Raw genomic sequence first — 14,489 nt, 5'->3', positions numbered from 1 at the left:
CCTTTCAGCAACAAGGCAACATGACTGATTTGTTATTGATATGTCCGATAAGCCATGAAATCTGACTGTAATTAGAAATGTGAATTTTATAGTATTTATAATAACATTGTTTCATGGAATTAAGCCAGTGAAACATATTCTCGTGAGGTGGTTTATTCAATGTTTGATATGAATTTTTATATTATTTTCCATCCATCTTGACTTTTGCTAAATGTACAGTATTAGTTTGTCTTTATTCAGTTCTACTGTTTCTACATGGTGTTCAGTTTGAGAAAGATCAGACGCGCCGCCTTCCCTCTGAGCCACCAGAGGGCGCTGCGGCCCACCAGCAGGACACCCCATCATTCAACCTGCCTCTCTGAGCTGCAGCTGCTTGCTGTTAGAGCAGGTGAGACAGCTGTTATCAGCTGCAGACTGAAAACAACATTGTGATGTGATGTTTCACCAGCTGCTCAGAGCAGAAAAAGCACATCCAGATCTTTGGATCTTAGCGCGGCTGTACCTTTAGTTTCCAACTGCATGGACACGATGGTTTCTAGAAGCTGACCAGACGTTCTGCAGCAGCTTCGTACATAATGCTGCTCATGTTTTACTTGTTTGAAGTTGTTGAAACTCAGATAAAGTTGAAAAAAAAAGAAATCCTGAAACCAAAACAGAGGAGTTAGCATTAGCATCTTCTAATGTCCCCAAAACAAACCAGGTCTTGTCTCTGATTGTGTCCTCTAAAGGACAGTTAGCACAAATGTGCATGTCCTCAAAGCTGCAACCTCTACATGTGTGTGCTTCATTATGTAAGAAAGTAGAAAAAGAAGCCGTGGACAGGGAGTGGAGCGTCTCACCAGGACATGACCAGAGACCACAGCGTGTCAAACAGTGCTGGAGAATGTGCGTGCGTGCCGGTGAAGGGGGAGCGATGAGAGTGGATTGCATAACCTGCAAAGAGGTTATGACAAAGAACATGTGGTTTCCATGTAAACCTGCCCACGCTGCAGCCTGATGTTGACGAGAAGCAAAACTCTCAGTTCATTCACCGCCACACTAAACAAGGAGCGGCTGAATGTGTGCAGCAGTGGTACCAGGCGCCAGGTAGAACCCATCACACCACACCACCAATGTTCTTATCGTCTGTGGATGTTGAAATAATACTACTCAGACAACAGTCCTGCCCTCGTGTTAAATTCTCCACTAGGTCTTTATCTATTGATGGAAGTTGAGCGTAAAGTTCATCACAGGCCTTGGAAACGCAGTAAGGCTCTGATTCTTCCTTCTGAAAAGTGAGGAATGAGAGTTTTTCCCTGTCGAGATCTCCCCTTACAACCGGCTAATCCAGCATCGTCTGTGTCTCATCTCTTCCCCAAGATCTCCCTGTATGACGTCTATTTGGCATCGTCTTCTTCCCATCTCATCTCCAAGATCTCTCCTAACAATCGGCTAATCTGACATTGTCTTCGTCTCATCTTTTCTCCAAGATCTGCCCTAAAGACCAGCTAATCAGGCATCGTATTAGTCCCATTTATTCTACGAGATCTCCCCTAACAACTGGCTAATCCGGCATCGTCTTCATCCCGTCTCTTCTCCGAGATCTTCCTTAACAGTCTCAGCACATCTGGCTATCCTCGCATCATCTTCTTTCCATCTCATCTCCGAGATCTCCCCTAAAGACCAGCTAATTAGGCATTGTCTTTGTCCCATCTCTTCTCCGATATCTTTCCTAACAACCAGCTAATCCAGCAGCACCTTTGTCCTGTCTATTCTCTGAGATCTTCCTGAATGATCCCAGAGTATCTGGCTCTCCTGGCAATGTCTTCGTCCCATCTCTTTTTGAGATCTTTCCTGATGATAGTTAATCCAGCATGGTCTTCGTGCCCTGATCCTTAACCTGATAGAGGTTTATAGCTGCAGCATTCCAAAAAGATATCTTTGTCCTAAAATTATTTTAGACAAGTCTGAAACTTTTTTCATTTGTTTTGTGTAATCTTCCTTTATTTTTCAGTAAGTCATATATAGATATTACCACATCTTAAAAAAACCTTACTATGACTCTTAAGGCTTTAAAAACCTTATTACCAGAATATACCCGTTTCATCACAGGGATAAATAAAGAATTGGGTAGATCTGAAAGGGTTAGAACCCAGCTTTGATAGGAAAAGGTCATCTTATTGGCCTGTGACTCACTTACAAGCAGGTTTTGCCAGAGCATACTTACAGCAGAGCATTTTACTCCAACAGTTATTGATAAATGGCAGCTCTGTGGGATTAGCACATCTTGTAATGTCTACCAAATCTAATGCTAACAGCTTTATAACGTGTTCATTTTCAGTGTCAAATGAGCGCCTGACCTTCTCTATTAAAGGACAACTGGTTTGTTTTTGGCTCCCTGACAACCGGCCAATCAAAGGCTACCATTTATACACTTAGTGGAAATTCGGACAAACTCACATTCAGTCGCATAACGAGACTGGTGTGGCCACATGGCCGTCTTTAACTGATTTGTTTGGCCTGGTTCTGATGAGGATTTTAAGGTTGTTGCTTTGATGTTCAACTTTTAGCATCCAGTTAAAAATAACAGTGAAGATGGATGGTCTTGTTGCCATGGCAGCCTGTGATTTCTCCAGGATGTCAGCGGCAGCAGCGGCAGGTTACAAGCTTGTAGCTGCCTCACTCCATGTGCAGAAGGCTGCAGTTGCTATAGCGATGCAGTAAGTCAGTCAGATCGTGGTATGACGTCGGCAGCTGGGACTTTGACCCAAACCCAACTCAGAACTCAGGTCCTCTCATTGGTGGTGCTGCAAGACATGATAGAGATCTGTGTTTGAGCTCTGGTGTTGGTGCATCCTGATTCCACTACATTCTCATTCCACTAGTCCTAAAATCCTTCTTATTTCTCCATTTGTGGACATTTGTTCTTTTATAGGATCAATAGTCTGATGCCGATTGTATGGTTTCATGAGCTTCAGGAGTTGCATAAAACCAAAAATAAAACAATGATTTATACATTTTATTTTTGGAACTTGACTCAGTCATTCTTCCTCTGTGTTTACTTCTTGTTGCCCGTTACCGACCTGATCTGTCCCCGACTTCCGCTTCCTGCCTTGCCCTTGGAGCCTGCTCCCCAGTGGTTACTGGGTTTCTGTCCTGGAGGACCCCCAACCGTGAGTTGTGGATCTTCACTCACCTTGTTGTGCTAGGTGTCCACTCTGTCGGCCCAGAGGAAAGTTGCTCTGCTCTACTCATTGGGAACCAGAGTTCAACTCCAGCACCGAACCTCACCAAGTGGCTGAAATAAAAACTGTTAATCTGCCCAGATCTCTTGTGCTGCTTTTGGGTCCTTTCTCCGATCATTTCAGAATCTCCCGTTCCACCTCATCACCACGAGAATCTCCCGTTCCACCTCATCACCACGAGAATCTCCCGTTCCACCTCATCACCACGAGAATCTCCCGTTCCACCTCATCACCACGAGAATCTCCCGTTCCACCTCATCACCACGAGAATCTCCCGTTCCACCTCATCACGATGAGAATCTCTCGTTCCACCTCATCACGATGAGAATCTCTCGTTCCACCTCATCACCATGAGAATCTCCCGTTCCACCTCATCACGATGAGAATCTCTCGTTCCACCTCATCACCATGAGAATCTCCCGTTCCACCTCATCACCATGAGAATCTCCCGTTCCACCTCATCACCATGAGAATCTCCCGTTCCACCTCATCACGATGAGAATCTCTCGTTCCACCTCATCACCATGAGAATCTCCCGTTCCACCTCATCACGATGAGAATCTCTCGTTCCACCTCATCACCATGAGAATCTCCCGTTCCACCTCATCACGATGAGAATCTCCCGTTCCACCTCATCACGATGAGAATCTCCCGTTCCACCTCATCACCACGAGAATCTCCCGTTCCACCTCATCACCACGAGAATCTCCCGTTCCACCTCATCACCACGAGAATCTCCCGTTCCACCTCATCACCACGAGAATCTCCCGTTCCACCTCATCACCACGAGAATCTCCCGTTCCACCTCATCACCACGAGAATCTCCCGTTCCACCTCATCACCACGAGAATCTCCCGTTCCACCTCATCACCACGAGAATCTCTCGTTCCACCTCATCACCACGAGAATCTCCCGTTCCACCTCATCACGATGAGAATCTCTCGTTCCACCTCATCACGATGAGAATCTCTCGTTCCACCTCATCACCATGAGAATCTCCCGTTCCACCTCATCACGATGAGAATCTCCCGTTCCACCTCATCACGATGAGAATCTCCCGTTCCACCACATCATGATGAGAATCTCTCGTTCCACCTCATCATCACGAGAATCTCCCGTTCCACCTCATCACCACGAGAATCTCCCGTTCCACCTCATCACCACGAGAATCTCCCGTTCCACCTCATCACCATGAGAATCTCCCGTTCCACCTCATCACCATGAGAATCTCCCGTTCCACCACATCATGATGAGAATCTCTCGTTCCACCTCATCACCACGAGAATCTCCCGTTCCACCTCATCACCATGAGAATCTCCCGTTCCACCTCATCACCATGAGAATCTCCCGTTCCACCTCATCACCATGAGAATCTCTCGTTCCACCTCATCACCATGAGAATTTCCCAAAGCTGCTCTGCTGGATGTAGATCTGGTGACTGTGGAGCCGTTGGAGGACAGTGAACTCATCGTCATGGTGGAGATGATGTGAGCTTTGTGACATGGTGCATCATCCTGCTGGAAGTTTCCATCAGAAGATGCTACACTGTGCTCAGAAAGGGATGGACATGGTCAGCAGCAGGACTCAGCCAGGTTGTGGTGGTTAAACCATGTCATGCTGGTACGAAGGGGACCAAGTGGGACAAAATTATCGCCATTAACTGGAAGTTAAATAGGTGGAGTTGATGAAACAGACATTAGGTGCATCATCCCAGGTCACCCAGCTATAATTTTACATGACATAGAAACAAAAACAGAGACAGGTGGACTCTCCTTTATCTGTTAAAAATAACTAAAAACAGAAAACTGTGTTGTGGAAGAAATAAAAAGCTAAAAATTATTCATCCTGCCTCAAGTGTTTCTATCAGTTTTCTCTGTCAGTCTGATTAAGAGGATTTTCCAGCCATGCAAAGCCAGCCTCCAAGTCCCTCTTTGTTGTTAGAATACTGGCGCTTTACTCAAACTCTTCCCAGAAATGGTTCTGATACTCATTATCAGCCACCTAAAGGTCATTTTCTGCATGTTTGTGACGGATATTGGATATGAAGGCATGAGTCAGCAGGCTCGAGCAAACTGATGGGAAGCTATATCAAATGTAAAAAGAGTTGAAGACAATACGGAGCACATTTCTGACCCTGAAGAGGCCAGCCAGATTCTTGGTGAGCATCCAGACAGTAAAGTTAACTCTCATAAAAAATAAGGCTCAGCAGCGTCTTGTAATGCATCACCCCCTCCTCCAGCCAAGAAAATAACGAGAGCAAACAACAGTTGAAGATTTAATAAGTCATGATTGGCAACTTTATTATTTTGTCAAATGTGCTCAGAACGAGCGGCAAAATGTTTACAATATGGCGTTATCGTGCACACAACACATGCACATGATCAGAGAGCAGAGAAACAGCAGGAAGAGGCCTGATAAGAAGGAAAGGTGTTGCGTCCCGTCACAGAGAACAACGAGGACTTTTACACAATGAGGCGCTTCTGTTAATTTGGCAGGATGAAGGCGAAAAGAGGCAGAAAGCAAACATGTATCGCTGGAATTCCTTCATTTATATAAACTAGAAAAATTTCTCTTCATATCAGAAACATCAACAACGAGCAGAATATGACACTTTACAAAGATGAACAGGATGAAGGATGACAGCAAGGCTGAAAGCAGGAAACCAGGACCGCATGGGCGCACAATCAGGACCTTCACTTGTTCCATGGACGGAATCCAGAATAAATGATCAATTCAAACAAATAAATCATCTCATAAATATGCTGAATATCAACAGAAAGGACAGATAGAGATTAAAAAAGATGAGGAACATTTCAGAGTTTTTATTTTAAATCTGGGATGTGGCGATGCTTCAACGAGCCGAAGCAGCAGGAAACGTATGAATAATGATTAACTAGTCACCTTTCTGCTGTCACATCTGGACACTTTAGTCCCAGACTGGAAAAAGAAGAATAAAATCAGTCTGGGAGGAGGTCTGCTGCTCTTCATCAGGCAGAAAGGAAGTGAGATGAGGAGGCAGGATGGTGCAGTGGTGCCATTAAGACCAGAATCTACACAACTTTCTCGCCCAACTCTGAATCTGAACATCAGAACAACAGAAAACCCAGTGTGGTCTCACTGAATGCCACAATGCACACGTGTAACAGACCTGTAACACACGTGTAACAGACCTGTAACAGACTTGTAACAGACCTGTAACACATGTGTAACAGACGTGTAACAGACCTGTAACACATGTGTAACAGACTTGTAACAGACCTGTAACACATGTGTAACAGACGTGTAACAGACGTTTAACAGACCTGTAACAGATGTTTAACAGACTTGTAACAGATGTGTAACAGACCTGTAACACATGTGTAACAGACGTGTAACAGACGTTTAACAGACCTGTAACAGATGTTTAACAGACTTGTAACAGATGTGTAACAGATGCATAGCAGACGTGTAACAGACCTGTAACAGACGTGTAACAGATCTGTAACAGACCTGTAACAGACGTATAACAGACGTGTAACAGACATGTAACAGACCTGTAACAGACCTATAACAGACGTGTAACAGATCTGTAACAGACCTGTAACAAACCTGTAACAGACCTGTAACAGATGCGTAACAGACGTTTAACAGACCTGTAACAGACGTTTAACAGACTTGTAACAGATGTGTAACAGACCTGTAACAGATGTGTAACAGACCTGTAACAGACGTGTAACAGACCTGTAACAGATGTGTAACAGACCTGTAACAAACCTGTAACAGACCTGTAACAGATGCGTAACAGACGTTTAACAGACCTGTAACAGACGTTTAACAGACTTGTAACAGATGTGTAACAGACCTGTAACAGACCTGTAACAGATGTGTAACAGACCTGTAACAGACGTGTAACAGACCTGTAACAGATGTGTAACAGACCTGTAACAGACGTGTAACAGACCTGTAACAGACATGCAACGCCATCATGTCGCCAGATGTGCCAGGTACTGCTTTGCACTGTGGACCACCAGCTTTTAGCGTTTCTGTGTAGACAGCAGAAAAAGACATTGTAACTTGAATCTACGATGCAGAGATGCCACATACTGTTAAGTGGAGCCCGTCTCTTCTATAATTTATATCAGTGGAGCCCCAATCCGTTTCTGGAGATCTACTATCCTGCCACTTTTAGATGTATATCTTCTCCTAAACACCTAAATTAGATGAACGCCTGGTTACCGGGCCTCTGCAGAGCTGGATGTCTTGCAGATGATTCAGGCGTGTTAGAGAAAATCAGCAGGAGAGAAGACCTCCAGAACTGGATTTCGGCACCCCTGATTTAGATGTAACCAGTGCAGTTTGTCCTGTGTGGGGCCCATTAGCCAGAACTGTGACATATAACGCTGGTAAAATATCTCTACAACACGTCATGGTGTGTCCTTCCTCTGCACCATTAAATCTCTCAGGAAAGCTCAGCTTTAGGAAGCATTGCTCACATTATGTCAGAATCACATGTGTGGGTCTGCGCAGGGTTGGTGGGATGCTGAAGAGAATTACCGGAGGGGGAAAGCTAATCCTGCTTCTCCAGAGTAGAGCAACAGGAAGGAGATTTTCCTCCCAGTGTGTAGAGGGGATGAAGGCAGAGTGCGAAGACCATCTGAAGTGAGTTTAGCTAAATCCGTGGAGTTTAGCGGGCAGAATGAGGCAAGATGTGGAGATCGAGGGGCTTTGCCACATGTTTGGATCTGAACAGCACATCAGACATGTTCTGAGAACACAGACCAGGTGTGTTGCTGTAATCAAAGAAGCGTGTCTGTGTGTGAGTACAGGACGCCGTGTTCAAGAGTGTCACATGTCCCTATATTAGCATGGAATCTGAGACAGAGCCTGAGACACCTCAGGGGTTTGAGGTGAGGACAGAGGATGGTGAGGACAGAAGCTGCCTCACTGCCATGCTGTCGTTCACCTGCTCCTCACTGAGATCATGCAGGATGTGGCGTCTCCTCATGCCAGAAGCTTCTCTGGGTTCTTGGAAAGGGTCTGCAGAAGGCTTCTCTGGAAGTCCTCCTCAGGCATCTCAGGAACCAGGAAGTCCAGCAGAAGATCAAACAAGCAGTAGACCAGGTGTCTGCGGGAACACAACACCAAGAGTCAGCTTATATCTGACATGGCGTGACGATGGAGACGATGAGGAGTCCCCTGGGTCTCCTTATGAATCTTATTTTACTTTCAGACATGATGTGAGACGCCAGGAGGAATGGACCTGATTTATATTTAACATGGAAACTTCCTGTTGCTACGCTAATGCGTGGCATTAAAACATTTCAGATTAGAAGCCAGCAACCACATTAACTCATAGCTTACGCAACCTGCATAAGATAAATGATATAACAGGTGTTAGCTTAACCCTTTAAAGCCAAATGTATACAGCTTCTGAGACATTTCCATCACTTTATGGTAGAAACTTTGTTTAAAACTCTGCTGCATACATCTGATATGCATCTCTATGTCTCCGTGTGTCTCCACATGAATACCAAGAAGTAGAAGACTTCAGATTTAGAAAATTTGATTTTTTGCGGGGGCTCACGAATTAAAGCTACATTGTTTTCTTTCAAAAGGGAAACATCTGGGACCGAAACAAGTCAGTGGTTTTGGGTTACATTAGGGCCTTTGGCATATCTGTGGAGAAGAGCAAATTCTGCACAATGCTAAACATCATTCAGGAACTACTTTTCACAAGTCCTAAAGCATGTCTCTTCAAATGGCGACCCACGGGCCACATGCAGCCCAGAACCAACTTTTATGTGGTCCAGCTTATGTAAAAGAATAAAGATATTGATCAAGAACCTTCCGTCATTCTTCATTAAAGGGTTCCTATTATGGTATTTGGAGTTTTCTGAGCTTTCTACAGTGTTACAGTGTTGAATCCTCATAAGACATGTGAACGACACTGTTTTTTTATCACCTAAACGCATGTTTGAGTTTGAGTTCCAGCACTCTCTCAGTTCGGTTTCCATGGCGACGAAAAATGCGTCGTTTCAGTTTTTTCTACTTGGAAATCCTTGTGACGTTCGGTGATTGGTTACCTTCTACTGGTTAACAAGGGCATGTACAAATACATCAGGCGGGTGGAAAACGTGGGATAAAGTTATTTCCAACGATGGCTGGTGAGTTTACCAAAGAGAGACATCCTGCTGCATTCGTTGCTGTGGGTTGCTGTTTTCCACTTCGTTTTCAGGGTCTGATTCAGGTTCCAACATGTAGGGCTGTATGCTATGTGTTGACATTGTATTTTGTTTTTTATTGACTTAATATTAGCCTAATCCTTCTGTTTATGAGATGTTACAATGACGGCGAAAGCAGTTGCAGTGCGTGCTCCCAATGTAGTGCAGTGGCAGGAGGCGGGGCTTAATGCAGAAGAGTCTCAATCCACTCGTTTTGCCCACAGGCTGATCTGACAGCCTACGGAGAGGGTCGGTCTGAAGTAAATAAAGCGATTTGTGACAATAACTCCATCAATCCCAGTCCTTCTGGTCTAAGAAATAAAAATAAATTTGCCTGAAATGCACATAATAGTTCCACTTTAAGTAGCCTACAATCCTACAGTTGTGCAGACCATGAATGCAACACTTGGTTGCCTAGCAACATTAACCCAAGCGTGTGTTGTTATGGTTTGAATTTGTAAGAGTAGCGCTAGCAAGAATGTCGTTCTTTGTCCCAAAATACAAAACTGACAACGAAAACTGCAGATTTAACCCCGCCTGGACTGATACGTATTTATTTTGCTGTCACACTCGAGTGCAAAACCGAACGCCATACAAAAAATTGAGTATGTGGCGGTGTTTAAAGATTATAATGTGAGAAGGCATCACATCGAGACATTTAGTTTGATATGACCTTTTTATGTTAAAAGTTAGGAAAAAAATAGGCTCTGACTGGAATTTTCATTATTATAATTTGAGCATTTGTCCTTGTCATGTGGGACGGAATTTAAAATAGAAAAATTAATAAACTACTTATATTTTCAAATCGAGTAGCCCTGTGCTAACACCTGCTAGCAATGCTAAACATCACCCTGGAACTACTTTTCATAGTTTCTAACACATGCTAGCAATGGTAAACATCACCTTGGAACTACTTGCTACTGATGCTAACACATGCTAACAATGTTAAGTATTACTCTGGAACTACTTTTTACAGATGTGGTGCTGCATCAGATGCATAATCAGCTCATGTTTTTCTTTTATCAAAAGATAAAATGTCTCAGCTTCATCGTCTGTTGTTTGTCTTCTTCTAGGAATAAAATATGACTTGATGCTTTAGAAAATATCAAGCTGCTGTTTTCATTAAGTCCATAACCAAGAAGAAAATCTAAAGAACCACTAGGCGATGGTTAGTGAGGGTTATGGAGGAGGAATTGAATCCGGAGAACCAGGGGTCAAGTTCCCAGAGAGCCAAAAGAGGTGAATCACAGTGGACCCTTGAGCAAGGCCTCACACCAGGCATCAGTAACACTGGGAACCTGCACATATCCTGCACAAAAATTGAACACCTTCAGGACGCCGGCCCTCAATGGACACCTGCACTAAACCCTCCCTACTGCTCCTCGGGTGCAGAAACATGGCCGCCCACTGCTCTCTCATACATCTAGAGATGGGCCACAAGCAGACCTGAATTTCCAAAACATGATTAATAAAGTAAAAACCCGTTTTATTAAATAGTCAAAAACAGCTTTTGGGACTCTTGACAGTACATACTCCTCCGACTGAGATGGTATACGCCACACTGGGATAGTATGTGTGGTAAAACGTACCTGTTAATGTGGGGGTCTTGAAAAGAGTCCAGAGCCATCTGCCAGGTGATTTTGTACTTATCTGAGCCCAACATGTCTGAAACCAGCTCTATGAAGACATGGAGACTGGTGTTATACTGGTTTAACAGCAAACAAACTGGCGGTTTATTGGGTATCTTTCCTTCTGAAGCTCAGCATAGATTTTACTGTATTAAAGTTTAAATTCTCATGTCAAGAATACAGAAGACAGGTCAGCTTCAGGTCTAGACGTACCTGGTAGAACTCCCATCAGACAAGCTAGGGCTTGTTGTTTGGTGTTGTCCTTCTCTTGCTGGCTGCGTTGGGGTGGTGGGGCAGTAGGCAAAGCTCCTCCCGGCCACACAGCCTCTTGGATGACCTGAAGGTATGCGACCCAGTACCTGGTACAGGTCAGGTTGGCCACACTCACATCCAACCATCTGAAATGGCAAAAAAATATCACAAAATTAGACTGGAGCTAATATTCATTTCTGTGGTGTTACATCTATTAGCTGAGTACATCTAAGAGACACTCTGGAACAGAGTGTCCCAAATTCCTGCTGTCCATATTTGTTGTGATTTAAAGATCTGGAAGGACTGATGACCTGAGCAGCACTCGGCTAATCTCCTGACTTCTTAAGTTTAATGTTTCATGCCTGACCTGACCAACCCTCAATGATCCTGTCCCCCACCCAGCCGACCCTTGTAAACGTTAACCACCATCTGCATTCCCACGCTGATCTGAGACTCAGCGAGTACCAGAGGAGTCTGGCCTGGCACAGTCTCACACTGGAAGCGATCTCAGATCGAACCCAAACCGTTGAAATGAAGGTCTTGTGATGAGGAAATCCAGTCAGGTGTGTACAGCCGGTCGATTCTGACCTCTTGCTGTTCCCACCTGACCTTTTCACACCAGGATTTACCATCTGAGGGGTGGAGAGAGCCAGCCATTCCCGAGGCTGGAGGAGGTTATTTAAAGCACCAAGTATAGTATACAAGCAGCAATGCAGCTCAGGCATCCAGACCACGTACAGGTCGAGCAGGTGAACCAGCAACACATGTTGATAGTTTAAATAGAAGCAAAGTAACCTCTTACGTTCAAAACATGATGTTTAAGATAATTTAAGGCTTTGAGTTTTCCAGGACTTGAAGATGAGGTAAAAAAAAGTTTAACAGCAGACAGATGATGTTATGCAACACAGTGTGAAACCTCAGAACTGCCTTAAACAGAAACAGAAGACCTGCCTTCAGGCCCAATCTTCTCTTTCTTACTTTATATGAACCCTAACAACATTATCTCATTTACTTGTTGTGGCCATTTACTGCTTAGCTGCATAAGCCCTGCATGGGTGAGTTAGGAAAGCTTTTGCGTTTTTTCTTCTCCACTCTGTTTCTTTTTTAAGTATTTTACAGTTGTGTACATTTTACAGTTTACAGTTGAGATTACACAATGAAGATACATGCATAGTACTGCAGATTTTTCCAACATGTACAACAATAGAGTTATGACGAATTTATGCTAGTTAGAAACTAACTTCTACGTTAAATCTTCTACTAGGAATAAAATGTGACTTGATAAGGTTGTTTTATTTCAATTTTACAGTATCCCGAATTTTGGGTAATCAGGGTTGTACTTTACTACAGTACCCTTATTTTCTAACATGTCATCATTAGACACAATCAATGTCAATCTATAATTATTTTAAAGCATCTTAATGACCCACTCCAGCGAAAATCATGTTTTTTTGTGTTGTTCACATGTCTATGTGGCATTTTTCTGACTCTATAGGACATATATAGTGAAATATTGCATCAATACAGCTTTTCTGAGTATTTCCATGTGTTGTTCTCACTCATATGTCAGTCACTTTGGATAAAAGCGTCTGCTAAATGACTGTAGAATTGAATAAAATAGAATAAATCATTGTCAAACATCGGTAGACCACTAAAGGTGGGCTCAAACAGAACCTCACTATCACATCATAAGACCACAAGGCGGTGGCACAAGCTCCTGCCCCACCCCACCGTCCAGTCACAGTCTGTGAAAGAAGATGGTTGATGATGATCAACGTGTGTGTAGTAGTAAGTTACTAAAATAAATGCAAATCATGTTAGCTTTCATCATTGACCGAAACTCTTTGCTGTGAGAGAGCAAGACAACACAGAAGTCTGTTTCACCAACTGGTAGCAGGGAAAAATGGCTTCCCCAGCAAGATAAATGTGAATCTGGGTGCACACCATCAAGTGGACATCCAGTTTGTTTATGGAAAGTTGTTTTGTTTTTTTTTATTTGGGTGCCGATAATTCAAAAGAGTGTGCTTGTTAGCATTAGCTAACGTTACATCCATAGACTGCATATAAAGAGATGGACGGAGCCTCTGTGACGTCACCCATAGGTTTCTAAAGAGCTGAATTTAAGCTTGGTGGGCGGTTCCTACCATTGCCATCATGGCAGCGTCATGCGCATCGTCTCGCCCCAAAAATACAAATATGGGCAAAGAGGTGGAGCTGAGAGGGGGGCCGTGAGTGTTATGGCGGATGATTGACATCGAGCGAACTCCGAGCTTTCTGTAGCTAAGAACTAGCCGAGCTAACCCCGAGATAACAGGAGCTAACCAGCTAACGAAGGTAAGCAGGCTAAAGCTAAGTCACGTTTTAAACCAGCTAAAAACTGCGGTTGTTTTCCGTTCTTCTGACTTGTGGGATATGCCAAACTTCAAGATTAAATTACTTTAAAAGAGGCGAGTTAGAAAAAAATTCACTCCCCCACAGTTGTCATGAAGTTAAACCAGACCTATAAACCGAAAATGGATTTTTGAACCAGGCTGTAAACATGTTTATTTCTGCTGTACACCTGTTTATTTCTGTTGTGAAGTTGGCCTTTTTAACATGGGAGTCTATGGGGATTTGCTCTGTTTTGCAGCCCTTAGCGGATGAAGGGGGAACTGCAGTTTTATGCAGTTCCGCATAGGCTTCACTTTTAACCGCTCTGGTGTTCTGCAAAAGTAGAGTCCAGAAAATGGCTCAAGTTTTGTGGCTAAAAAATACTTCATGTCTTTAAATGAGACTTTAAACATAACTGAGAACATATTTTTAAAAGCTTAAAAGGAAGATTGGAGTGGGTCTTTAAGCACGACTGAAAACTGTCTGGAGATAAAATAGCAAGTTAAACAATTAGATTGATCACTTTATTTACGCAATGTTAAAGTCTGACTGATGTCATTTAAAAGAAGGAAAAGACAATCTAATATTCTTGAAAAAATAAGCTACTGCTAACACAAAAACAATTCTACTCGCAAGCTAACCTAATGCCTGGTTACCCATTTCAGATATATATATATATATATATATATATATATATATATATATATATATATATATATATATATATATATATATATAGATAGATATATAGATATAGATATATAGATATATATATATACATACGAGAATATATATACATTCTTGTGGACGTGGTT

At 43.2% G+C, this 14,489-nt stretch overlaps 1 protein-coding gene across 1 annotated transcript in view; it reads right to left on the bottom strand.

Moving 5' to 3' along the window:
- Positions 1 to 5,491: 5,491 nt before the first annotated feature.
- snx19b (sorting nexin 19b) overlaps positions 5,492 to 14,489 on the bottom strand; it is a gene marked incomplete at its 5' end in the record, with an annotated part of 80,882 nt that continues 71,884 nt past the window's right edge. Inside the window, 3 exons of the mRNA XM_079246957.1 lie at positions 5,492 to 8,328; positions 11,014 to 11,101; positions 11,266 to 11,450. Of these exons, the coding sequence (XP_079103083.1) occupies positions 8,205 to 8,328; positions 11,014 to 11,101; positions 11,266 to 11,450 (397 nt within the window). The 3' untranslated portion in view covers positions 5,492 to 8,204. The remainder of the gene's footprint in view (positions 8,329 to 11,013; positions 11,102 to 11,265; positions 11,451 to 14,489) is intronic.

Source organism: Telmatherina bonti (genome assembly GCF_933228915.1).
Source record: "Telmatherina bonti genome assembly, chromosome: 9".
In the NCBI taxonomy this organism is placed as follows: Eukaryota; Metazoa; Chordata; class Actinopteri; order Atheriniformes; family Telmatherinidae; genus Telmatherina; species Telmatherina bonti.
The sequence above is the reverse complement of the archived record's forward strand: the minus strand, read 5'-3'. Positions and strand labels throughout refer to the sequence as shown.